Here is a 27145-nt window from a genome sequence, read left to right on the forward strand (position 1 = left end):
GTCATCAAAGCCCACTTCTGGTCACGTGACGGCGGCAGTTCTGTCGTCCGAGTCCACATGGAAACAGGAAAAAAAAAGGCCCTCTCCGGGAACGCCATCCAAATCACCCACCATGGGGCGAATACTGAACATTGAACGCATCTCAGGGTCACTTGGATGTTTTGTAACCCAAACCTTGGTGATATGCTAAGAAGAAAAACAGCCATCATTGTTTCATCACACACTTTGTCAGTCTCTCTCCATTTTTTAATTGTTGCTCTTGGGGTCACTTTTGTCTCCATTTAACGTGACGTATCCTTTTCCATCAAGCTAGTCCAGCTTTTAGAAACCTGTTGGCGGTCCGAGCAGTCCAACCAGAAACTGTAGTAATTATACGCTTGATTAAACTTACTTAAGTAACTAATTTTGGGAGTATAAGACAAGAAAATAGCTGGAGAATGACACTCAACATATTCTGATATCTGTTGGACCACTTCTGGTCACGTGACGGCGTCCGAGTCCACATAGAAACAGGAAAAAAAAGGCCTTCTCCGGGAACGCCATCCAAATCACCCACCATGGGGCGAATACTGAACAATGAACGCATCTCAGGGTCACTTGGATGTTTTGTAACCCAAACCTTGGAGATATGCTAAGAAGAAAAACAGCCATCATTGTTTCATCACACACTTTGTCAGTCTCTCTCCATTTTTTTAATTGTTGCTCTTGGGGTCACTTTTGTATCCATTTAACGTGACGTATCCTTTTTCATCAAGCTAGTCCAGCTTTTAGAAACCTGTTGGCGGTTCAAGCAGTCCGAACAGGAACTGTAATAATTGTAGGCTTGATTAAACTTACTTAAGTAACTAATTTTGGGAGTATAAGACCAGAAAATAGCTGGAGAATGACAATCAACATATTCTGATATCTGTTGGACCACTTCTGGTCACGTGACGGTGTCCGAGTCCACACGGAAACAGGAAAAAAAAGGCCTTCTCCGGGAACGCCATCCAAATCACCCACCATGGGGCGAATACTGAACATTGAACGCATCTCAGGGTCACTTGGATGTTTTGTAACCCAAACCTTGGTGATATGCTAAGAAGTAAACGTGGATATATTTCCAGAAAAAACACCGGGATACATTTTATTATCCGGGGACACAAGTGGCCCCCATTCAGTAGAAAGGCCCTCCGTTATCAGCGTTGCCAAAATAACGTTCCGCTTTTGACTCATTTGTCTTTGTCGGGGATTGACATAGTCTGACCCAGATTGATTGCAGACCCATTAAATATTTTGTCTCGTTTTTTGTCAGGCTAATTCCGGCTCAATTGAGTGCAGTTCCAGCAGCTTAAAAGCGATGATGCATTTTATTATTATTATTTTTATGAACTCCTGATGCTTCGTTCCATTTTTCCACCCAAAAGCTTAGTTAGTTCGCGTTCCCGTCGTCGTGTCACCATTTGAGGGATTACGGGATCAGCGGAAATTAGAGCGCTTCAGTCTGGACGTTTAGCTTGCGTTAGGAGGTAAATGTGTCAGGGCAACCTGAACACCGATGTCATCATTATGGAAATATCGTATCATCTTTCTCACGTTTATCACAGAATATGGAAAACAAAGTGTCATTGAAGAGAGATGGAATGCTTTAAAACAAATCTCAGACGTCGTTCATCCTGAACGAGCCGAGACGTTGCAGGTTTTTGAGCGTGAACATCTCAGTCCGTGTCCTCCATCAAAAGCTCCCGTGTCAATTGGAATCAGAGCCGTGTCATTTGGAGCGGTAACCTTTATCCGAGTGTCCACGGCGCTGGCGGAGCCGAGTCATAAATCACGCATGACGCCTGTCACATGGCGTAGAGGTCAGGTGACACCAGCGCGGGGATTTCTGCTGCGGCAGGTCCAGTTCTCATCAAAAACCATTCAGGATGATAATCCCATCAAGGGAATAGAGGAATCTGTTCTCGGACGTGTGCGTGTCACACCCGGGGGTCACCATGGCGTCTACATGTTATACCTGCATCTGTAGACCTGCGCTGGGACTGCCTGACGTTGTAGTCACGCGTCTACTCCATCAACTAATACAGCGGCTAAAACCAAAGCGATAATGAAGCTGCCGCGCCCCCAGCGGGAATACCGTACGTTTCTGTCGGTACCTCCTGACTAAACTAACAAAGTTGAAAAAGCCTCTCCAGTTTTTGTGAAAGTGTGAATAAAATCCCCAGGGATTGAGATTTGAGTGGCACGTGTGCAGCGGGATGACAATCTATAATCCATTGAGAAAAGGATCCAGGGATTGAAAAGGAACAAATCCCGATGCAGGCGGAGGAGCACGTGATCGCGGAGCTGTGACTTCCTGTCGTAACATCGGCGAGGGAGTGGGGGGGGGGGGTGGACGCAATCTATTTAAAGTGATCAATGGAACCAAGGCGAAGTGGGACCACGTGCCCCCACAGAGCAACAAGATCTGTATTTACAGTATTTGAGTATTACAGATATGGTATAATATGCAATATATGTAAAATGCAATACTATTGAGAACTTGGAGTATTTATTTATGTGTACAAACCACTGTATGACTTGCTGGTACCTGCATCGTTCAACCATGAACAAAGAGCATGAAGAAATGTAAGTATAATATACTGCAGTATATACAGTATATAGTATACAGTATACTAGGGCTGTCTTGGACTAAGGATTTTCATAGCCGGATCTCAGTAGACTTGGTAATGGTAATGGTAATGGTAATGGTTTTATTTCATTTGAACATGCATCAGATTCCAATTGAATGCATCCCATAATCAGTTCCCAGTTCCACATGTCCAAAAGAAGTAGGAAGAAGCAAAGCTTATTAAATCCTACCCCTCCATCTGGTACTTTTACAATCAGTTACATTTGTTCACTTCCTGCTTTCATAATATAGTTTTTTTTTTTTGTTAATTTTTTTTTTTTTTTATCACGTACCGAAGTACGAGGTGATATGACCATGACATAATGGGATTTTGACTCCGCGTATGACTGATAAAAATACTGGAAAAGGCACACAAAAGAAGCATTTTTGTCACTTTCTCACACAAGCTTAATTTTCACTTTCACACAAACTTTACTTTCACTTTCTAGAGGGGTGAAGCAGCTTCTAAGTCGACTTGAGTAGGAAGAAGCAAAGCTTATTAAATCCTACCCCTCCATCTGGTACTTTTACAATCACTAACTGTTACATTTGTTCACTTCCTGCTTTCCTAATATAGTTTTTTTTGTTAATTTTTTTTAATCTATTTTTATCACATACCGAAGTACGAGGTGATATGACCATGACATAATGGGATTTTGACTCCGCGTATGACTGATAAAAATACTGGAAAAGGCACACAAAAGAAGCATTTTTGTCACTTTCTCACACAAGCTTAATTTTCACTTTCACACAAACTTTACTTTCACTTTCTAAAGGGGTGAAGCAGCTTCTAAGTTGACTTGAGTAGGAAGAAGCAAAGCTTATTAAATCCTACCCCTCCATCTGGTACTTTTACAATCACTAACTGTTACATTTGTTCACTTCCTGCTTTCCTAATATAGTTTTTTTTTGTTAATTTTTTTAAATCTATTTTTATCACATACCGAAGTACGAGGTGATATGACCATGACATAATGGGATTTTGACTCCGCGTATGAAAATACTGGAAAAGGCACACAAAAGAAGCATTTTTGTCACTTTCTCACACAAGCTTAATTTTCACTTTCACACAAACTTTACTTTCACTTTCTAGAGGGGTGAAGCAGCTTCTAAGTCGACTTGAGTAGGAAGAAGCAAAGCTTATTAAATCCTACCCCTCCATCTGGTACTTTTACAATCACTAAATGTTACATTTGTTCACTTCCTGCTTTCCTAATATAGTTTTTTTTGTTAATTTTTTTTTTTATTCTATTTTTATCACATACTGAAGTACGAGGTGATATGACCATGACATAATGGGATTTTGACTCCGCGTATGACTGATAAAAATACTGGAAAAGGCACACAAAAGAAGCATTTTTGTCACTTTCTCACACAAGCTTAATTTTCACTTTCACACAAACTTTACTTTCACTTTCTAGAGGGGTGAAGCAGCTTCTAAGTCGACTTTTCCTCAATCTTCCTCATTGACGATAAGAGTCCAGCACTGTAACCAAATATACTGCTGCTGGTTTTCATTTGCAGACCTTCTGTAATCATGGACTACGTCTCCGATGTCCAAAGAAGACAAGAAGGAATAATCTTTACAGTGTTCAAACTCAAAGTAGTACAAACTAGCAAGCAATGACCCCATCTGACCCCACCCCCCCCTCCAACCTGGTGGGAGGCCAGAGCGGCGTCCCATCCTCGGCTGAGACGGTGAACACGCTGAGCCCGCAGACGCTCCCCTTAGCGTGTTTGCTAAATGTCAACCCCTGAGAGAAGTGCTGAGAGGGCTTCCCGTGCGGGTAGATCGTTAGTATCTGTAGGTTCTAATTAAAAAGGGACATCGTATATCACGTGGCGTGCAGGCCGCTTAACAAGGCCCTTAAATCAGTCATTAGTGAAGACGTGTACGGCCATCTTGGAAAGTCACTGCAGGGATCATCATGGTCTTGCCTGCCCTGACTTGGACTCTGAGGAGAAACTCTGGCAGCGTTCTGATGCACTTTTTCTCCTCACAAGTAGGAGATACTTCTTCTTCTTGGGAAGAACCATTTAAGAGAGGCTAACCTGATTTGGAATCTTCTTTTGGGGGGGGTTGAGTTGTAGTAATAGACAAATAATCATGGTTGTTAGATGGAGGCATTTACTGTTTATGATCGGCCATATTTCTATGCCACGTTACTTTTTGTGTAGACCACACTGTGGAAAACGGAAGAAATGCCCTAAGTCAAATCTCCACTCGGCGAGTATGTAAATATGCAAATGTCATATTTCCTCATTGTACATGTTTCATAAAAGATGGCCAAGTACAGCACACGCTACACGCAGATATGACCTCTTGTTTCCGTGGAAACCATTCAGAAATCTGTCTATCCTTGAGCAGCTGACGGGGCTTTCAACTTCCCCTCTCCGGGGGCCTCCATGATGCATACAAAAACCCCCCAGGCCCAATCCTCGCTTGCTGAATTCATGAATAATCACAAATTGAAGAAATGGAATCAGATCAGCTCTCTGTCCTTGACCTTCCACGCCAGGCGAGGACAAGGAGCAGAGATGGAAAATCAGATATTATTTTCTGTAGCGGAACGTTCCACCACAAGTGCGGAGCTGGGTGAATACTTTCACGCAGCACATTGTCAATAAAAAAGGTTTTGGGGGTCCCATGAAAGACTTTGGGCCACCTGGGCCGCTGTGGTCACCCCATTTGTGGTCACCAGAACCTTAGATAGATAGATAGACTTTTTTTATTGTCATTAACGAGTGATGATAGGAACACCAAAGGGAAGGTAGGATTGCAAGGTTTATAGCGTGTAGTGCGTCATTTACGGTAATAGAAATCAAATATGACAAAGTAATGACAGCCAGGACTTTGCATCAAACAAATAACGATAACGACTCTAAATAAGAGTGGAATATTCCATTGGAATGAGAAAAGGGTCCGAGCACGTGCCTGGCATGGCCTGCCCAGCTGACCAGCCTGGTGTGGGATTGCAGGTTTGCTATGAAGTGCTTGTTGTTCAGTGTTATTATTATTATTATTATTATTTATGAGTCATCCCAGTTCTGTTTTCTTGAAGAACAAACTCCCATGACGCTCTTTTTTTTTTTTTCTTGACTGTACAGTCATACATGAGGCTCGGTATGAATATTTGTCAGAATTTTGCTGCAGGCGGTGAGGAGGATTTGCATAAAATGGCGACGGTATGCGGAAAGTCTGCTGCAGGCCCTCACACCCACATCCATCATCTCCCTTGAGTGTGTCAAATTAGCAGCAAGCTAAACAGGTGGCCTGCAGAGAGATGCCAGAGCGTGAGAGATTGAGGCCATGTTTGTTTCATCGCCCCGCGGGGGGGGGGGGGCATCGTAAAGGGAATTCAGCTCTTCTTTCGATGCAGGGCAGTTTTTAGGAGTAGTGGCATGTTGTACTCTTAACGGGCTCTAAGGACGACCTGAGATACATTGGCAGGGCGACATCGGACTCATTGGACTCCACTGAGATATGCTAGGAAACCCTATGGAACCCAGCATTGGACTCCACTGAGATATGCTAGGAAACCCTATGGGACCCAGCATTGGACTCCACTGAGATATGCTAGGAAACCCTATGGGACCCAGCATTGGACTCCACTGAGATATGCTATGAAACCCAATGGAACCCAGCATTGGACTCCACTGAGATATGCTAGGAAACCTTATGGAACACGATACTGGACTCCACTAAGATATGCTATGAAACCTTATGGAACACGATACTGGACTCCACTAAGATATGCTATGAAACCTTATGGAACACGATCCTGGATTCCACTGAGATATGCTATGAAACCCTATGGAACCCGGCATTGGACTCCACTGAGATATGCTATGAAACCCTATGGAACCCAGTATTGGACTCCACTGAGATATGCTATGAAACCCTATGGGACCCGGCATTGGACTCCACTGAGATATGCTATGAAACCCTATGGAACCCGGCATTGGACTCCACTGAGATATGCTAGGAAACCCTATGGAACCCGGCATTGGACTCCACTGAGATATGCTATGAAACCCTATGGAACCCGGCATTGGACTCCACTGAGATATCAAGGTTGGCAGCAGAGCCTGACCGTGGCGTAATAAATGTGTTCTCTATTGAATAACTCATATTGCAACATGACAGGCAATTCATCTGAACATTGTGCCCAAGCGCTGCGTCACCTAACAAGAAAAACATCTAATAAATCAATTTAATCAGCAACGTGATTTCTGTCCAAACAAATCCAAGTGTAAAAAAAGAGGATTCTTAATTGAGTTGTAATCACGTTAAGGTACTATTGATTTAGCTGCCGGGTACTGGAAGCATTAGAAGTACACCACAGAACCTGAACACAAAGTGTTGGCCTGGCTTGGTGGGTTTTCATGGTTCTCAAACATTCTCAAAGGACAAAGGGAAAGACCCTCCAGTCTGCGTATTAATTATTATATAATGATATAATTATTATATCATTATAATAATATAATTATACATATAATATAATTATATTATAATCAATCTCAATCTCTCATTATTATATTATATATAATTATTTTATTATTATTAAATTATATTATATTATTAATACATTATAATTCATGATTTTTAATTCATTTATTCATAATAAAATATGAAAAATTATAAGATAATTAATCATATTTAATATATTTAATAGATTATTATTATTTATTATTATATATTATATATTTATTATTATTTAATATATATAATTATAATAATATAGTTATATATATAATTATAATCATAATTATATTATAATCAATCTCAATCTCTCATTATTATATTATATATAATTATTTTATTATTATTATATTATAATTATATAATTATGGGGGTGCTGGAGCCTATCCCAGCTGTCTTCAGGATAGAGGTGGGGTCCACCCTGGACTGGTGGCCAGCCAATCCCAGGGCACATACATATAGACAAACAACCATTCACACTCACATTCATACCGATGGACAACTCCTAGCTGTGAGGTCTGCGCGCTAACCACTCGACCACCGTGCAGCCTATTCCTACATATTTTTATGGTAAAATATGGTTTGTGATGGTATTCTGGTGACTGAATGATTATTGCTCTTCCTTTTCCCAGCTTGTAAATTGGATTCCGTAATTGCCCGAGGAAGGAAATCATTGATAGTAAACCGAGTGCAAGACCACGCTGGGGTCAAGGAAGTCCACCCACTCATTTCCATCTGGTTGTGTTTTTCTGTGGGCTAGTATTTCCTCATAGTTACAAATACTTTCCTGGACCTTCCCATCTGCCACAAAGTCATAATGACGGAACGTTAAAGTTCTTCACATTGATTTCCGTGTGATGCTGTTATTTCCCTTCTAAAGGTACAACGGGGGGGTTGTCCCTCTCCAGTATCGTATTATCTTCTAGAACAGGGGTCGGCAACCTTTATTATCAAAAGAGCCATTTTACCCACACGCTTACTAAAGGAAAACAGATAGGAGCCGCAAAACATCATTTAAAAACAATATCTTATAAACTTTTGAAAGTTTGAATCAGTTTTAACGCCAAATTTTTACACCAAATTGTTGCTTCTCGTCACATGTGAGCTCTTTGAGCTCATCCAATCACGAGTCAGAACTCATTCACTTCAATTCATTCAGGGTCTCACAGAAAGTCAGATTAAAAAAAAAAACTCATTAAAAAATGCATATTTTTTCCCATTAGGGTATTTTTAAAAAATACTTGAGCGTTGTGAAGGGAGCCACAACAAAGTGGCTGAAGAGCCACATGCGGCTCTGGAGCCAGGGGTTGCTGACCCCTGTTCTAGAACCTTTTCCAACGCAGGCCACAGTCCGGTGGCCATCACTACTCTGGATCGTATCTGCAGAGACCACCCATGGCGTGGGCGTAACGGACATATGATAGTTGGATAGTTGTTACCATTATGAAACTTTTTTCATCCATCTATTGAAACGCTTCTTCTCTTTTCCACTTCCTTTTAGAATTCACATCAGTTCCTCGGATCCCTCAATTCTATACAGTATCCGCCGGCTCCGGAACGTCATCCTCCCGGAGACACGGTAAGCCCCGCTGCTTTTAAGACCAAGTTTAGGAACTTCTAATCCAACTTTTTGAACTTTGCACCCAAAAAACAAAGAAAAGCAGAAGATGTCATTATAACGCCGTATAAACACACTAAATCAATACGGGCTCGCCATCCTCGCCAGCCTGGGAGAAGATGGGAAAAGATGGGAAAAGATGGGAGAAGATGATAACAGTATGCTTTTGGGTGCATGATTGACAGGCGCAGCAAGGCAGGGAAGTGGATGATCTGGTAACATCGTCTTCAGTGGCGCTCGTCCTCCGCTTATGTTAGGTAAGTTTCGTGAGTTTGGTGACATCTTCCAGAAAATTGCCTCACTAAATACTGAAAATTGAAAAATACTTTATCCGACGGATCTCTTCTTGGGATAAACAAATTCCAACTTTTGAGCTCAGATAGCTAGTACTCTTTACTTTTTGTACACCAATAATAATAAAAAATAAATAATAATAAAATAATAATAAATAATAAATAATAAATAATAAATAATAAATAATAAATAATAAATAATAAATAATAAATAATAAATAATAAATAATAAATAATAAATAATAAATAATAAAATAAAATAAAATAAAATAAAATAAAAATAAATAATAAATAATTATTATTATTATTTATAATAATAAAAATAAATAATACTATATAATACTATAATAATACTATTAAAAAATGGCTACACGGATTGAAATACAAATAAAAGGCATTCAGAAGATGCATTTAAAGACGCTGGGAGGAATTGTAGTATTCCACACTGGTCAGTAGGTGTCACCAGAGTCGATTGCCGTAACAACAGGCTTTTATTGCAGGTTTGGATTACTTCCCAACAGGCACAACAACCCTTCGAGAGCGAGATAATAAACATTTAAAGATACAGTATACAGTATTTCACTTTAAAATATAATCCCTGCGTGGTGACTGGTGAAGGATGAAGAAAGCTGTGATGATGATTTTGCACGAGTGCGGCAACGCGGAGGACCTCCTGATGGGCGCTGATCCTCGTTCTTTAGGAGAAGAGCACTTATTATAAATAATTCAGTACTCCATGCTATCCTTGACTTGCTTTAAACATCACCTCGTACTCTGACTTCCCCTCCTTTAGCCTTCCAATAATGGCCATGCATCATGTACATAAACATATGGGGCTTTATTTTCATAGACCAGGCGCAGCGCACCCGCGCCACGCCGTGCCTGCGCCTCGCCAGCAGGGTGTAGCCAGAACACTTTCAGAGCCATTTCTGTGAGCGTTGCCTTGGTGACGTGTGTGGGCTGTGCGCCTGTTAGCCAATTTAGCACTTCGCAGGGTGCGCCGGGGTGCGCCACCACGAGAATAAAGCCCTTAGACTCAATTCTCCCAATCAGGTGCGAATGTAATCCCCACAAATATGATATCGCTTCCTTGTTCGGTAATATTAAGGTTTTTGGAATCGTACCTTCACTTCCAACACAGCGTTTCCACCCTATTAAGCAATGTGTCATCACAATATATTATTATATGATATGAAATAGTGATTGCATATGAGTTGACAGCAGCTTTGATCCGTCTTATCGTGTTCCTACATCAATCCACAACATGTTTCAATCTCCCAAAGCGACTTTTCACCCTTGTCATCAAAGCCGCCTTTGCGTCTCGCAGGTGTGTTGTGACCACACGGATACACAATTCCACAATCCCACAATCCCACACACGCTTTCATGTGCAGATGTGGGGTCAGGAAATAAGGGGTCATGAATAAGGGGTCACGTGGAGGCCGTGAAAGCAAAACCAAGTTGGATCCGGTGCCGATCTGTTAACACTACAGCTTTTTATCCAGAATTAGAACGAATGAGTCAGTCAGAATAAATCATAAATTCATTTTCATAAAGTGGAGCCTCGAATATTCAGCATTCAAATTTGCAGATGTTTTGGTCCACAATTTTCCCCGTCCCCTTAAAATAAGGCCCTTGTTTGCCACCGAAAAAACATAATTGACCCCAAGTTAATCATTCAGGAGGGAAATGTACAGCTATACTACACTAATACTGCATTTTTTACATATTTATGTTTTTATGTTTCACTGATACAATTTTTTTCTTTGATGGACTTTTTTTACTCTGCAATTTAGCTGCATGCTGTTTGTATGGCAATAACTAGTGGCTAGTATCTAGTAGTTACTAGTAGTATGGCAATAACTACTGGCTAGTATCTAGTAGTTACTAGTAGTATAGCAATAACTACTGGCTAGTATCTAGTAGTTACTAGTAGTATAGCAATAACTACTGGCTAGTATCTAGTAGTTACTAGTAGTATGGCAATAACTACTGGCTAGTATATCTAGTACTAGTAGTATGGCAATAACTACTGGCTAGTATCTAGTAGTTACTAGTAGTATGTCAATAACTACTGGCTAGTATATATAGCACTAGTAGTATGTCAATAAATACTGGCTAGTATCTAGTAGTTACTAGTAGTATATCAATAACTAGTGGCTAGTTACTAGTAGTATGTCAATAACTAGTGGCTAGTATATCTAGTACTAGTAGTATGGCAATAACTAGTGGCTAGTATCTAGTAGTTACTTGTAGTATGTGAATAACTATTGGCTAGTATATCTAGTAGTATGTCAATAACTAGTGGCTAGTATCTACTACTAGTAGTATGTGAATAACTAGTGGCTAGTATATCTAGTAGTATGTGAATAACTAGTGGCTAGTATCTAGTAGTTACTTGTAGTATGTGAATAACTATTGGCTAGTATATCTAGTAGTTTACTAGTAGTATGTGAATAACTATTGGCTAGTATATCTAGTAGTATGTGAATAACTATTGGCTAGTATATCTAGTAGTATGTGAATAACTATTGGCTAGTATAACTAGTAGTTTACTAGTAGTATGTGAATAACTATTGGCTAGTATATCTAGTAGTTTACTAGTAGTATGTGAATAACTATCGGCTAGTATATCTAGTAGTATGTGAATAACTATCGGCTAGTATATCTAGTAGTTACTAGTAGTATGTGAATAACTATCGGCTAGTATATCTAGTAGTTTACTAGTAGTATGTGAATAACTATTGGCTAGTATATCTAGTAGTTTACTAGTAGTATGTGAATAACTATTGGCTAGTATATCTAGTAGTATGTGAATAACTATTGGCTAGTATATCTAGTAGTATGTGAATAACTATTGGCTAGTATATCTAGTAGTTTACTAGTAGTATGTGAATAACTATTGGCTAGTATATCTAGTAGTTTACTAGTAGTATGTGAATAACTAGTGGCTAGTATATCTAGTAGTTTACTAGTAGTATGTGAATAACTAGTGGCTAGTATATCTAGTAGTTTACTAGTAGTATGTGAATAACTATCGGCTAGTATATCTAGTAGTTTAACGAGCACGGTGCATGTGTTTTTGTCCGACCATAAACCGCTGCAGCATCAAACCCGGAGCCCGGTCCCGATGCCCAGCAGTGACCCGGAGTCTGGTCCTCAGAGTGATGGGCACGCCTCTCCACTCATCCATCATCGATGCTCCTGAGCGTGTGCTGAGGCGTTGGGCGAAAGACGGAAAGCGAAAGACCAACTTAGCGAGACAAAAGCGCGGCGGCGGTAAAGTAAGTGAAGTGTGCTTTCAGCGTTTTCCGCCGTCACTCACGAGGCCGGAGAGGACGGACGGATGAGCGGGAGGAGGTTCTTGGGGGGGGGGGCCGTCGCTTAGCAACATGCTACCTGCTTCCTGAGCTGTCGTGTCATCATGTCACCTCCCAGCAGAGTTGTTCCTTACTCCCGTTTATGGAGTCCGCTGAGAAGCTGCGCCACTTTGGGATGACACAGCAGGCTTTTCCGGGAGACCAGGACAGAAGGTGGCTCCTTTACTGTATTACTTTACTACTCTACTACTACTGTATTACTCAGGATACAGTACTTTTATTCATTATTCATCATGATATTTATTACTAGAAAACTTACTGTTTTAATTGATTACTATTTATTTTGCTTTTTAAAGTATTCAGTGTATAAATCATTATATTTATTAGAATAGTAATCATTATTAATAACATCAATTACTGTAATAATCCAGCAGGCATTCATCTATCATTTGATGCAGTTGTTTTTTGGGGCAAATATTGAAGGGAAACTGGGAGACTGAGATGATTTATTCTGCAAATCAAAGTTGAAATGGGTGTGCATGGGTGGTATATCTGGGTAATCTACTTATTTGGAGGTTATCTAGTACCGTAAGTAACATTACTGTAAGTAATATATGATTGGTGGCCACCATTAATACACCAGATTAGGTAAAAGTTAGGGAGACCAGACAAGGCTTTTTATTTCTTCATCTTTAGCACCCCTCAGTGGAAATCCATGTGTACTACAGCTAGAAAAGTGATAAGGGATAAAATAAATGAGTTATGGTAATTCTGGCTCTTTTATGGCACAGCTTTATGGCACAGAGCAGGCCTTAGAGAGGGGGGGGGCGTCTTTTCAGTGTTAAACCAAAGCTCAGACCTGACATTTTGGGACATTTTGTCTCCAAAATTAGTTTTAAAACACATCTCATTTAGTCCAAGTTGGTAATAATTGATAAGTACACTTCATTTTGTGGTTAGAGCATATGTTATGACCTTCTAAATGCATTTTATAACATTAGTAGAGCTCTGTAGACATGAAATAACACCCCTATAGTCACCTTTACACTTCTATTATTCGTTGTTTACAACACATTGCGCAATACTTATGCCGCTAGCTTGCAAATTAGTGTGCTAACTAACAAAAAATGTAGAAATTCCACACGCTTAATCATCTTCATGGGGGGGAAGGGGGCGTGTTTCAATTACTGACGTATTTTGGCCATTAGCTGGGACGGACCCCCCCCCCCCCCCCCCCCCCCCCCCCGTAAAGTTGGGATCTACTGTATTCGAAACAAAAATGCTGTGTTCTTTTTTTGGTCTTTTCTTTATATTACGGCCAGTTGGACACTGGCCTGGGGGGGCCTGGGGTGGGGGGTGGGGGGGTAATCCTGTCTTCAGAGCAGCAGTAGTGATGTAATCAGGATGGATACCGCTTATGTGAATATCAGAAGAGCTTAAAAATAGCCTGCTGGGTTATTAATAAACAGGAGCGAGGAATGCATCTAGGGTATACCCGATCTCCACATCAGTGCTTTTATTTTGGAAAGCAGATAAAACACAGATTTTACTTTGAATCAATAAAAAAGGAAGTGAAGGCTCTACAGCAGGGGTGGGCAAACTTTTTGACTCGCGGGCCGCATTGATATAACAAAATTTCCGGGGGGGGGGCAGACTATATATTTTACACGTAACAGTCCACCTGGTATTATTGTATCTGTAAAATTGTCATGCAATCTGCTATTATTATTTATTATTTTATATTTATATTTAAATATTTTAAAAATAATAAAATATTATAATAATTAAAATAAAATTAAAACAATAATTATTATATTATTATTATGTAAAATATGCAAATATAACAATATTATTATATATAACTAATATAATAATTAGCATTAATATAATAATCATAATAGTTATAATAATAATATAATAATGATTATTTTAATTTTTATTATTATTATGTGCTTGTGTCTCTTTTTTCAGGAGCACTTTGTAAACAACAGACCATGTCAAACAACGAAATTGATACAACCATCAAAAGGTTGGCTCAGGCCATGATGCCAGGTTGTATGTTGAGTTTAAATTAAATACTTTTGAAAGATTGGGCGGGCCGTATTCAAACACTTGGCGGGCCGGATGTGGCCCCCGGGCCGTAGTTTGCCCACCCCTGCTCTACAGTCTCGAATAGCTGATATCCGCTAAGATACTGTTTTTAAAGGCAAAAGGCTGGCAAAGTTCATGATGCTGACGTAAGAGGTCATGTCCCTCAGACCTTTAAAGGGCTCCTATTACCAGGAGGAGCCCCCATGGGCCCCCCGTCAGGTGATGCCGTCACCTGATCAAGGTGTCCGGTGCTAAACAAGGAGCCAAAGCGGACTATACTCGGACGTCGGGAAGAAAAATAGATATTTTTCCTGTCCCTTTATGTCTGCTGCTTACGTATGCTGCTCATGTCTTGGCCATGAAACCTTAGCCAGATGCCTCCTGTTTCTGGAGCAGCCCTCCTGAAGGACCGTTGGATGCTGGGCTAAAATTAGCATACGGGCCCCTGTCAAATGCATTCTGCAGATATCTTGTTTTGACTTGGCCTTATGGGGCCGGCGCTCCTTCCTGTCTGAGGTCACCAAGTAGACACCCCAAATCACCGAGCATCCACCAGTATCCTCATGGGGGCGGGGGGGGGCTTCTTTTCTATTCTAAAAATAGAATCAAGAGGAAAGTTGTACTCTCACAATGTAATGAGGGAAAAATAATAGCATTAAGTTAAAACATGAAATAGTTAAACAATTGAAAAATAATCAGAATTAGAAAAAAAACAGGTGTAATAATGCAAGAATAAAGCCAAAATATTATGGAAATAAAGTAATAATATGATAATAAAAAATGTAATTTTATGAGAATAATTTAAAAATATGATAAGGAAAAATTATAAAATGTTTGTGGCATAGAGTTGAAATATTCAAGACAAAAAAAAATTTCGAAGTCATAATATAATCAAACAAACAAAACAAAGAATGAAGTTGTACGTTTTTGGAAAATTATCTCAGCATATTATGGGAATAAAGCCATAATTATGATATAATATTTACAAGGAAATATGAAACAGCTGGAAAATGTAAAAAAAAAAAACATCAAAAATGGAAGAAAAGAGCAAAGACCAAAGTTAATGCTAATAATACGCTTTTTCTGATTGGTGTGCAAAATATAAAAATGGCCGTCGCATGCCTCCATTTTTTTTTTTATATGGCCCCCCTGTGCAACACGTTTGTCCACGCCTGCTGTGGGCGCCACTCGGCCTGTCACGGTACCTTCAAAGACCTTTGTGCCATTGACACTTGGCATTTATAGCTGGGTACATACCTGTACTTTTTTTAGTCCTGAAAAAGGTACGCCCATTTACCTTGGAGTCCAGTAGCTCATGGCTGCGGTTGGAATGATGTGTTGATGATGTTGATGTTCGATGCCACCCTTTTTCGGGGAGGCTAAAAGCGATCGTGTGCTAGTTACAGCCCAGAAATGGCGGACATAAACAATTGCATCACAGAATAGGAATCGGGCTGCAGCGACTTGCTGCTGCATCTTTAATTAGTTCCCCGCCCGGTCCTGACCATGTGCTTCAAGAACTCCATCATCACCCCAGTTGCCAATCCTGTCTTGTACATTGTACGTGTTGTCTTCTGAGTATGGTAACGCTGTGTAATGGAATGTACAGCATCATTGCATCATCGGTGTAACGCTAATGTGTAATCTCGCCATCCGCCCAACTCAGGCTGCTGCTATGTTATCGTTCGTGGTTATCGCTCGTAGTGTTTACTGTATGGAAGAGGAAGGGTGGAGTGTGCTTGAGATCAGCTTGGGATCAGCTTGAGATCAGCTTGGGATCAGCTTGAGATCAGCTTGAGATCCCCGTACTGCAAACTGACAACCCGAGCAAAGCATATTGAGCTGAAGGTTCATTTTTCCATCCCCAATTGTTACAAAAAATGGCCCCCAAAGTTGCAGCACATGTTTTTTTAAATTTACCTTGATGCTGATATTCTACTTTTTGTTGTTTGTGTTGTCGAAGAAGAAGCATCCCATGCTATTATTCCTCATACAATCATCCCTCCTTTATCCCGGTTAACTGGTCCCAGACTCGACTACAATAAATAAATTTCCACGAAGTAGGATCCAAGACTAAGAATTGCTGAATGAAGTAAAATGCAAATATAAGGCATCCAGAAGACGCCTTTAAAGACACGTTGTAATACAGTACGTAGTATTCTACAGTTGCGGTTAGTAGTCAGTAATACAGCGAGATAGTTTCCATTCTAGGAGCTTCTCTACAGAAACGCAAGAAAAAAAATGATTTTTTTTCAATTACAGCTGCAACAATTAATCACATTGATTATCCAATTAATCAGCAGTTAATTTGTGCTTTAGGTCAACCAAGATATTCGCACAACAAAACACATTTTTACCCCTTGGTGATGGCTACTAAAATAACTAAACGATTACTCGATGAATAAAAACAACACGATTCAGATTAATCAACTTTAAGAATAATTAATTAAGTTAATTGCAGCCCTACTCCTGATATTATTTGTGAGTCTGTATGATGTCTTATATATAGCTTATGTGTTAGTTTTTCTTATTTTGTCTATCATGTTAATGGTAATGTGAGTGTAAAGGTGACATAGGGGTGCTATTTCATGTGCAGAGGGCTCTAATAATGTTAAAAAAAGATCTTTATGAGGTCATAAACAGGTTTCTATGCTCTAACTGCAAACGTCTTGTATTTATAAATAAGGAATCCTACTTCGTGGAAACGTACGGTCGGTCGGGACCAATTAAGCTCGATAAAGGAGGGATCACTGCACTGTGGTGCGTTAGTTTTTCATATTTTGTCTATCATGTTAATGGTTATGTGAGTGTAAAGGTGACATAGGGGTGCTATTTCATGTGCAGAGGGCTCTAATAATGTTAAAAAAAAGATCTTTATGAGGTCATAAACAGGTTTCTGTGTTCAAACTGCAAACGTCTTGTATTTATAAATAAGGAATCCTACTTCGTGGAAACGTACGGTCGGTCGGGACCAATTAAGCTCGATAAAGGAGGGATCACTGCACTGTGGTGCGTTAGTTTTTCATATTTTGTCTATCATGTTAATGGTTATGTGAGTGTAAAGGTGACATAGGGGTGCTATTTCATGTGCAGAGGGCTCTAATAATGTTAAAAAAAGATCTTTATGAGGTCATAAACAGGTTTCTGTGTTCAAACTGCAAACGTCTTGTATTTATAAATAAGGAATCCTACTTCGTGGAAACGTACGGTCGGTCGGGACCAATTAAGCTCGATAAAGGAGGGATCACTGCACTGTGGTGCGTTAGTTTTTCATATTTTGTCTATCATGTTAATGGTTATGTGAGTGTAAAGGTGACATAGGGGTGCTATTTCATGTGCAGAGGGCTCTAATAATGTTAAAAAAAGATCTTTATGAGGTCATAAACAGGTTTCTGTGTTCAAACTGCAAACGTCTTGTATTTATAAATAAGGAATCCTACTTCGTGGAAACGTACGGTCGGTCGGGACCAATTAAGCTCGATAAAGGAGGGATTACTGCACTGTGGTATCACTGACATCCACTTATAATAGACACGCGCTTGCGTCATATTCCAGTCCTTCATTTGCAAAGGTAAAGCAAAGGTTTGATTTTGGGTGCCACCTGTTTAACGTCATCCGTATTTAATTGTATAAGCTCGCATAGATCCAGCATGGAGTACATGACGACCTTGAGCATCCTGGTCACGGCGGTGTTGGCGCTGATTGATGCTGAGTGAAGCATGTAGGTGGAGTGGAACCCGCGCCCTATTGTGCAACCACGCATCAACAACGACATGATACGTATGGGCAAGGTTTCACCCCGGCCTTGTTTTGCAAGGCTGCAAGCTCCGGGCTTTGGTAACCTTATCCCTAGCCGGCCTGGATGCGACTCCCATTCACCACCCTGCTAATTCTCAGCCTTCTGGACAGCTGCTGTATCCGTTTACCGCCGTTAGCGCTTCGCAGGGAGGCTCTTTTCAAACCGGACGGCAACAATGGAGCCCCTCTATCGGGGACCATGTTACAAAAGTTCCAAAAGAGCGTCAGCCCAGTCGTTGCACCGTTTGTCCTTTTAACGTCGGGTTACATGGGATCACTGGAAGATATGCGAGCGTTTACGAGGAGATGCTGGGTTCAAAGCCTGCGTCCTATTGTTTGCCAAACGTCGGTACGGCATTAGCGGCTTTATGTCTCTTGGAACGTAGCGCACATTTACACCTGCATTGTTGAGCATCCAGTCGGCCGTGCTGCGCTGCACCTGTTTCTATTTGTGAGCGCATGGCTCTTACCGCATTCATCTGCGATATAGCATTTCTGGTGGGGAGGCTTTTTGTTTCCGCGGGCATGCAGGCAGGACATATGACGTCCTGAAAAAGTCAGCTGCTATTATTGCTGTATTGGAATATGCCGCAATACAAATGATTTATTTTAAGTTGGAGGGTTGATGTAATAATTCTTATTAATGTTATTCACAGTATAAAAATTGAATTAATAATGAATTTGTCTTAAGAAAAGGCTTCACCGTGATTTAACCTGCATAACACAAGTAGATTGATTTAGCCCTCGCTGGTAATTTGGGTCCGATTCCCATGGAAACTATGCGTGCATGACTAGACCGGGTCAGCGACTTAAGTATCTCCAGGCACGGGAACTACGGCGACTATGAGGACCCTGGTATGTCAAGACCACATGGCAGTCGGGCATATGTTCAACAGCAACCTGCTCAAGTGATTTGCACCTACACATTATTATTATTATAAACCTCTGAAGACTCAGCCATCCCTGGTCATCTTCATCTTCATGTACATGCCAGACCTGGATTTGGCGATCCTTCAGAGTACCGTCATTTTGTTAATCACGATTAATCCATTCCCTCAATGAATTTCCGGATTCCTGATTCATAAATAGAATATTTTCATAGTAAGAGCATTAAATTCAGCCTTCTAAATACCGGTTTCAACATTGTTAGAGCTCTCCAGACCTGAAATAACACCCCTATAGTCCCCGTTATGCAGCTTTATTACTTCATGTTTCTGCACAGTACTTCCTGACAATGTTCTGCCCCGAGGCAGAATGTTTCCTCCTCCATATCCAGGATTTCAGAGTAGCGTCATTTTGTTAATCACGATTAATCCATTCCCTCAATGAATTTCCGGATTCCTGATTCATAAATAGAATATTTTCATAGTAAGAGCATTAAATTCAGCCTTCTAAATACCGGTTTCAACATTGTTAGAGCTCTCCAGACCTGAAATAACACCCCTATAGTCCCCGTTATGCAGCTTTATTACTTCATGTTTCTGCACAGTACTTCCTGACAATGTTCTGCCCCGAGGCAGAATGTTTCCACCTCCTGTCTGACAGCAGAGATGGTGTCGTTGGGGTCCTATCCAGGATTTCAGAGTACCGTCATTTTGTTAATCACGATTAATCCGTTCCCTCTGTGAATTTCAGGATTCCTGATTTATAGACGGAATATTTTCATACTTAGAGCATTAAAATCCCATTTTCAGCCTTCTAAATATCAGTTTTAACATTATTAGAGCTCTCCAGACATGAAATAGCACCCCTATGGTCCCCGTTATGCTCGTGTTACCCAATGTAGTAGACATAATAACAGAAAACAAGGCCCACACATGGTGCTTTTTTACTTCCTGTTTCTGCACAGTACTTCCTGACAATGTTCTGCCCTGAGGCAGAATGTTTCCACCTCCATATCCAGGATTTCAGAGTACCGTCATTTTGTTAATCACGATTAATCCGTTCTCTCAGTGAATTTCAGGATTCCTGATTTATAAATGGAATATTTTCATACTTAGAGCATTAAAATCCATATCAGTTTTAACATTATTAGAGCTCTCCAGACATGAAATAGCACCCCTATAGTCCCCGTTATGCTCGTGTTACCCAATGTAGTAGGCATAATAACAGTAAACAAGGCCCACACATGGTAGCGTTGGGAGAGTTGCTTGTCATCGGTGCTTTTTTACTTCCTGTTTCTGCACAGTACTTCCTGTCAATGTTCTGGCTTAGAAACAGCCCTGAGGCAGAATGTTCCCACCTCCTGTTTGACAGCAGAGATGGTGTCGTTGGGGTCATATCCAGGATTTATCCACATCCGAGCCGTTATGTGATTGTTAGCACTGTGTGAGGAAACTGCACTTATTAACAGAGGTCAGAGGTCAAGACAATTTGAATGGCTGTGGAACCGACTCGACAATATCATCAACGACTTGGACTGACTTGACGTCAGTGAGTCAGGATCTGACTTGGACTGCGGTCTGATCCGTCATTCCCACCAAGACGGCAAAGTTTCCCACGGAATCTGCCTCCTTGAACGCATCTAATAAAGTCCAATCAGGAACAAACAACAAGGATGTGACTTCCACCCCCCCCCCCCCCCCCCCCAGTCCTGGAGAGTGGCGGTGATTAACACCTTGACGTGTCAACATACTACCCGGGAGAATTTGATTTGCATTCTCAAATTACGAGGTCACGCCATTTTATTTAGTAGCGCTTAACGGTGCTTATGACTTGTAAGGATTCGAACGTTTCCAGCCAAATGACATCAGACTTGAACCAACCTGCCCCGTCTTGACTTGAGACGCCACTCCAGACTTGGAAGACTTGAGACTTAGGGGAGACTTGTGAGTGTTTTGGGTCCGAGATCCAGACAGGATGTGCTTGTTAGGACACATAGCGGCTGTCCAATCGGTATCTACGTCGCTCCATACATCCACGGGAGCAGACGTGTCTACACGCTATACCTGGTTTCAATCTGGCGGGGGTTCCACATTCTTTTTAGACTTTGCGCCCCCATCGACTTTAAAAATTGTCCCTAAAACTGAACGTCTTTCTTTATTTTTGCCTGAAAAATGGACTTCATCTGTGAATTAGGAATGGGAATTGTCGCTTAAAAAACTGTGGAATACTGAGAACATGTCGCTTTCAATGTGTGGGGGCACACTCGAAATGGGGATCACGGAGTTGATGACCGCCCACACAAACCTAAAAACCATCCGGTCTCCATCGAGCCGACCTGCCACCGCCGTTGTATTTGGCGGCGTTCCGTGCATCCGAATGTCAACTGCAACTTCTTGGTAATTTGCACCCGAAAGAGCAGGTGTGGGGGAGGGCACCCTGAGCCTATGTATAGAAAGCCAATGGAACGTGTGAGCCCCCCCCCCCCCCCCCCACTGGCATTCATCCAAAAGGGGGGGCCTATGTGCGGGCCGCAGCAAACAAACATTTTCCAGCAGTCGAGCTTTCTTCTTGAGGCCCAGGTGCTGTTTTAAGGAGCGAGCGAGGCATAGCTCAGGGACGCCCTGGCGCACCCGCGCTTCCATATAAGACGTGATGCAACCTGAGAGGGGCTCCTCCTCCGCATGTGAAAAGTCCAAGCTGTATTTGTTGTCGCCATTAGCTTCTGTGTAAACGTTTTAGCGGGCAATCATTTATTTACTGTATGGCCTCAAATACAACATTTCATATTTTGACAAATTGCAGCTTTTTTTCAGTTTTTCCGAAATATATGAATAAGTTGGGCTGTTTTGTTGTTGAATACAGATGACTATAGGACAAATAAAATCACATTTTATGTATTTGTTTGCCCGTGTTAAGCATTTTCAAGCATGAAAATGGCTAAATGAAGTGAAATCGAAGGCATTCAGAAGACGTATTTAAAGACACTATGATGATATGTAGTATTCTACACAGGTCACTAGTTCTCAGTAATGTTACTGTAATGTTTGTTGAGACTCACAATCATATATTGGATAATAAGTGTGACTATAGGGGTGCTATTTCATGTCTGGAGGACTCTAATAATGTTAAAACCCCATACAGAAGGTTGTTTTCTATGCTAAAACCATGAAAACATTGCATGTGGTATAACTTAAAACGGTGGCGGAGAGAACCAGCTAACCGTGATAAACGAGGGATTAGTGTACTATGAAAAGACTCACAATCATATCAAGTTTCTCTTATGTTGACTATATTGGATAATAAGTGTGACTATAGGGGTGCTATTTCATGTCTGGAGGACTCCAATAATGTTAAAACCCCATACAGAAGGTTGTTTTCTATGCTAAATAGATAACAATAAAGTTGAATCTAATCTAATCTAATCTAAAACCATGAAAACATTGCATGTGGTATAACTTAAAACGGTGGCGGAGAGAACCAGCTAACCGTGATAAACGAGGGATTAGTGTACTATGAAAAGACTCACAATCATATCAAGTTTCTCTTATGTCGACTATATTGGATAATAATTGTGACTATAGGGGTGCTATTTCATGTCTAGAGGACTCTAATCATGTTAAAACCCCATACAGAAGGTTGTAAAAGTTGTTTTCTATGCTAAAACCATGAAAACATTGCTTGTGGTATAACTTAAAACGGTGGAGGAGAGAACCAGCTAACCGTGATAAACGAGGGATTAGTGTACTATGAAAAGACTCACAATCATATCAAGTTTCTCTTATGTCGACTATATTGGATAATAAATTTGACTATAGGGGTGCTATTTCATGTCTGGAGGACTCTAATAATGTTTAAACCCCATACACATAGAAGGTTGTAAAGGTTGTTTTCTATGCTAAAACCATGAAAACATTGCATGTGGTATAACTTAAAACGGTGGAGGAGAGAACCAGCTAACCGTGATAAACGAGGGATTAGTGTACTATGAAAAGACTCACAATCATATCAAGTTTCTCTTATGTCGACTATATTGGATAATAAATGTGACTATAGGGGTGCTATTTCATGTCTGGAGGACTCTAATAATGTTAAAACCCCATACAGAAGGTTGTTTTCTATGCTAAAACCATGAAAACATTGCATGTGGTATAACTTAAAACGGTGGAGGAGAGAACCAGTTAACCGTGATAAACGAGGGATTAGTGTACTATAAAATAAAAACCGACCAATCACGGCTCTGCAGTCCATGCCGCAGTGGACCCAAGGTTACATTTTCTCGACGGTTCGTGTGGAGCTTTGTGGAAGAATCCGACAGCGGTGGCGTGTGTGAGGGTGTAGCATAATGAAGACGAGACCACTGATGAACATTTGGAGACCAGTTGAAGAACTGGAAGTCAGTCATGGCCTTCAGACCCCTGTAACATCTACACATGGATGGTCCATTCATTGATCACTATGTCCATCCCTAGTTTATGTATGTTGTCTTTTCGCCTGACCATCTTCTTTGGTCCAAAGACGTACATCAAGAATAAAAAAGCAGTCCCAGCCGGTGTGGCCATGCTAGGGGTGTGTCTGGGGACAGCTGGTGGGACGGCCACCACGTTACTGCATTATTCACACCCAATGTTCGGGAACGTGCTGTTATTCCAAACACACACCGTATACTTCCTGCAGTTTAAGTCCATAGGAACGGAGCAGGCTAGCATTTGGCTAGCCGGGCCGTACGTGCAGCATGCTGTGTTTGCCCTGCACGTCTTGCAGAGCGTGGCAAAAGTTCAGCGTCGCAAATAGCTGCGATTCTGGAAGCCATGTGACTTCTGAGTGACATTTATGGGGAGCCCCCCACCACCACCCACCCCGCCATCAGTCATGACCACTCGGATAACCTCCACAGGGGGTGAATTTTACTGTCTGGTTGTGGTGCAAAGGTCAAGCACGAGGAGCACGAGAAGAGCATGCGTGAACGCAGCGTAAATATTTGGGTGCACCTGATCGGCTGGAATAGTTTGAGCCCCAATTTCAATGGCGCAGTATTGTATTTTATGTACTTTCAATTCCGTCGCTGCTTGTCGCTTTCAAAATAAAATACTTAAATCGAACTTAGGAAGCAAAAATGTTTACATGGAGGTCGTGCAGCATCTGGCGAAGACCTGGTTTCAGAGCTAAGTAGCCTGGTGAAAATTGGCCACATGTGTGTGCAGCTTAGGCCCTATAGAGCAGGGGTGGCAAATTGCGGCCCGCGGGCCATATCACGTTCGCTAAACATTTTTATGCATTTCCAAATTCCTTTTTTTAAACCTTCAGCATGGAAAGTGTAGCTAGCACATGGCTTGCAGTGCTATTGTGGTACGCCAAAGCAGTCAGATGCAATCTGTAAACAACCCAACATGTCAACACTTATGACGCACAAAGTAACCTAAAACATCCATGGCACAAAACATTGTGTATTCCTGCGAGGCGAGTCAAAGAGGTCCCTAGAGGGGCCAAATGAATATGTAATAAACACAAACGGGTAATGGTGCGATCCAAAAAGGCCTAAATGTTGATAACAGGTGGATGGATGACTAAGGAAACTGAAAAGAATATTCACATTTACCATAAAATACCAAATACCCATGTGGAGCCTAACAATACGGTATGTTCTCCATACCTTCAGCAATCATCATGATGGGTTTGTCTTTTTTCCCGACTCAAAGGAACCATTTTGGCTGTCAACATTTTTACGAGCTCGCGTTGGGTGCAGTTTCTTTGGGCACGCAGCTTCACAGTGGGTGGGGTTGGACAAGTGCTTCTCATTTGCACGCTGGAGTCACTGAACATTAGGCCCGAAAATAGCCCTCCCGAAGCTATATAGGGGTCCTCGTGCGGCTGGCTCCGTTAGACCGCAGTTCTTTTCTGGCTGGAGACCTCCTGCGCCACACGAAAAGTTAAAATCGAGAGAAAAAGAAGACGGCACAAGATCATAGACGGGGGACTAAGTAAGGCAACGAACTTGACGTCACATGAAAGGATAAAAGCCAAGAAAGGAGCAGAAAAAGGACAAAAAGGATATTTTTGGAATTTTCTTGTCCCGTTTGATTTCTCATGTCCCCCCTGCTGGGCTGACGGCATCGGGGGAGGCAGATCCTGACCACTGCAGGGATGAAGTACAACTACCACATACCAGTGTCAACGTACACACGCCATACTCAGTACACGCCAAGCTACCACACGCCTACGCAGTACGTGTCCAGTCACTACACACCTTCATACTCGTCGGTATCAAAGTACACCCCCGGCCAGTATGGCGGCGCGCATCACACCCCGTCGTACTACACGTCCTCCTACAAGTCTGCATCGGCGTACATCCCTTCGCGGTACAGCTCGGCGCGGCACACGCAAGCACGGGACAACCCGGCCCCCGTGGTCCCCGTCCCACCTGCGAAGAGAACTGTGCACTTTCCCAACGACATCATCTTCCAGGATATCGTCAGACGTGGAGAGCTGGAGCAAATCGGTCGCTTCATCCGAACCAGGAAAGTCCGTGTGGATACGCTCTTCCACTCAGGTGAGTGGCTCGATGATTGATTGATAATATTGATCATTATATTTGGAGCTGAGTGCGAGGGGCAAAGCAGCACGGACTCATGGGTGGGGTGATTGCAGGCATGGCGGCGCTGCACGAGGCCGTGCTGACGGGAAACCTGGAGGTGGTGAAGCTGTTGGTCAAGCACGGCGCCGACGTCCATCAGAGGGACGAGGACGGCTGGACGCCGCTTCACATGGCCTGCAGTGACAGCTTCCCCGAAATAGCCAGGTATCACAAACGCTGTTGTATCTGTTTATTATTATGTTTATTATTGCTTTGTTTATTAGTCACTGGAGAACTGGATGGTGTCTTTTCTGTCAATCAAAAATGAAAAGCAATGAAGGAAACATCCTTTAGATTATATAATATGAATTACAGGGTCATTTAGATTATATTATATTACATTATATTATATCCAACTCTAATAAAAAATAGCATAATGAACAAATATGATCCAATACTGCCCTAAAAATTAAAAAAATAATAAATTAAAAAAAAAACTGTATTATGGAAAGCAGGGAGTGAACAAATGTAACAGTTAGTGATTGTAAAAGTACCAGATGGAGGGGTAGGATTTAATAAGCTCTGCTTCTTCCTACTCCTTTTGGACATGTGGAACTGGGAACTGATTATGGGATGCACTCAATTGTAATCTGATGCATGTTCAAATGAAATAAAACCATTACCATACTTTAACAAGATACAAATATATCCATATATATACGTATATTATATAATATATTTAAATGACTGTTTTCAAGTGTGAAAATTCAAATACAGCCAAAGCATGCCAGGAAAGTTATGGCTGCATAGCCGTAGGAAACTACATCGTGTCAAAAGTCCGAATAAATATTCTGCACCTTTTTCCCCGACTCAGCTATCTCCTCTCGATTGGAGCCAGCACGGAAGCCGAAAATGAGAGCGGAGAGAAACCGGCAGACCTCATTGACCCCGACTGCTCGGAGTTGTCCAAACTGTTCGAGGCTGGTTGCATATAATAGGTTACGGCATGGGCCCAGAATGGAGAGAAAAGGGGTCAAAGGGCAAGCAAAAGGAAGAAAAAAATACTGCAACATGTTTTCTAAACACTACTGGTGAAGTTGGGATTCTCTTTTCATGTACATGTTATTTTATTTTTGTGCATTTGTGAAACTGTGGTGAAATCTTTATTTCCTCACTGAATTTATTTTGTTAATTCAATTGCTCTTGAAATTAATTTAAAACACAAAATTTGAGATGCTAGCTCTTGGTAATCCTAACTGCTGGGCAGAAAAGGGATCACTTGAATTCTAAAGTAATACTTCATTGGTCAGGACAAGCTTCAATGCTGTTCATCAAGTACATTGCCTAATATTGCAGTATTTTCCCCGACACATTGGTGTTATTTTCTTATTTACGTATGGACTGCGCTGAAGGAAATTATGTCAGCAATGAAAGTC

The 27145-nt window shown here is 41.3% G+C and overlaps 1 protein-coding gene across 1 annotated transcript; it reads left to right on the forward strand.

Annotated features, from left to right (window-relative positions):
- Positions 1-14331: 14331 nt before the first annotated feature.
- Positions 14332-26730, forward strand: ppp1r27a (protein phosphatase 1, regulatory subunit 27a). The gene is made up of 3 exons (XM_058050099.1): positions 14332-25685; positions 25784-25934; positions 26584-26730. Exons 1-3 carry the CDS (start codon positions 25280-25282, stop codon positions 26702-26704), a joined length of 678 nt encoding a protein of 225 aa, XP_057906082.1. The 5' UTR covers positions 14332-25279; the 3' UTR covers positions 26705-26730.
- The last annotated feature ends 415 nt before the right edge of the window (positions 26731-27145 follow it).

The sequence above is a fragment of the Doryrhamphus excisus genome, chromosome 15 (assembly GCF_030265055.1).
Source record: "Doryrhamphus excisus isolate RoL2022-K1 chromosome 15, RoL_Dexc_1.0, whole genome shotgun sequence".
Lineage (NCBI taxonomy): Eukaryota > Metazoa > Chordata > Actinopteri > Syngnathiformes > Syngnathidae > Doryrhamphus > Doryrhamphus excisus.

Coding starts and splice junctions, on each gene's coding strand:
- ppp1r27a (XM_058050099.1), top strand. CDS start 25,280: ATGAAGTACAACTACCACATACCAGTGTCAACGTACACACGCCATACT. Junction 25,686..25,783: donor GGATACGCTCTTCCACTCAG/GTGAGTGGCTCG, acceptor GGGTGATTGCAG/GCATGGCGGCGCTGCACGAG. Junction 25,935..26,583: donor AGCTTCCCCGAAATAGCCAG/GTATCACAAACG, acceptor TCCCCGACTCAG/CTATCTCCTCTCGATTGGAG.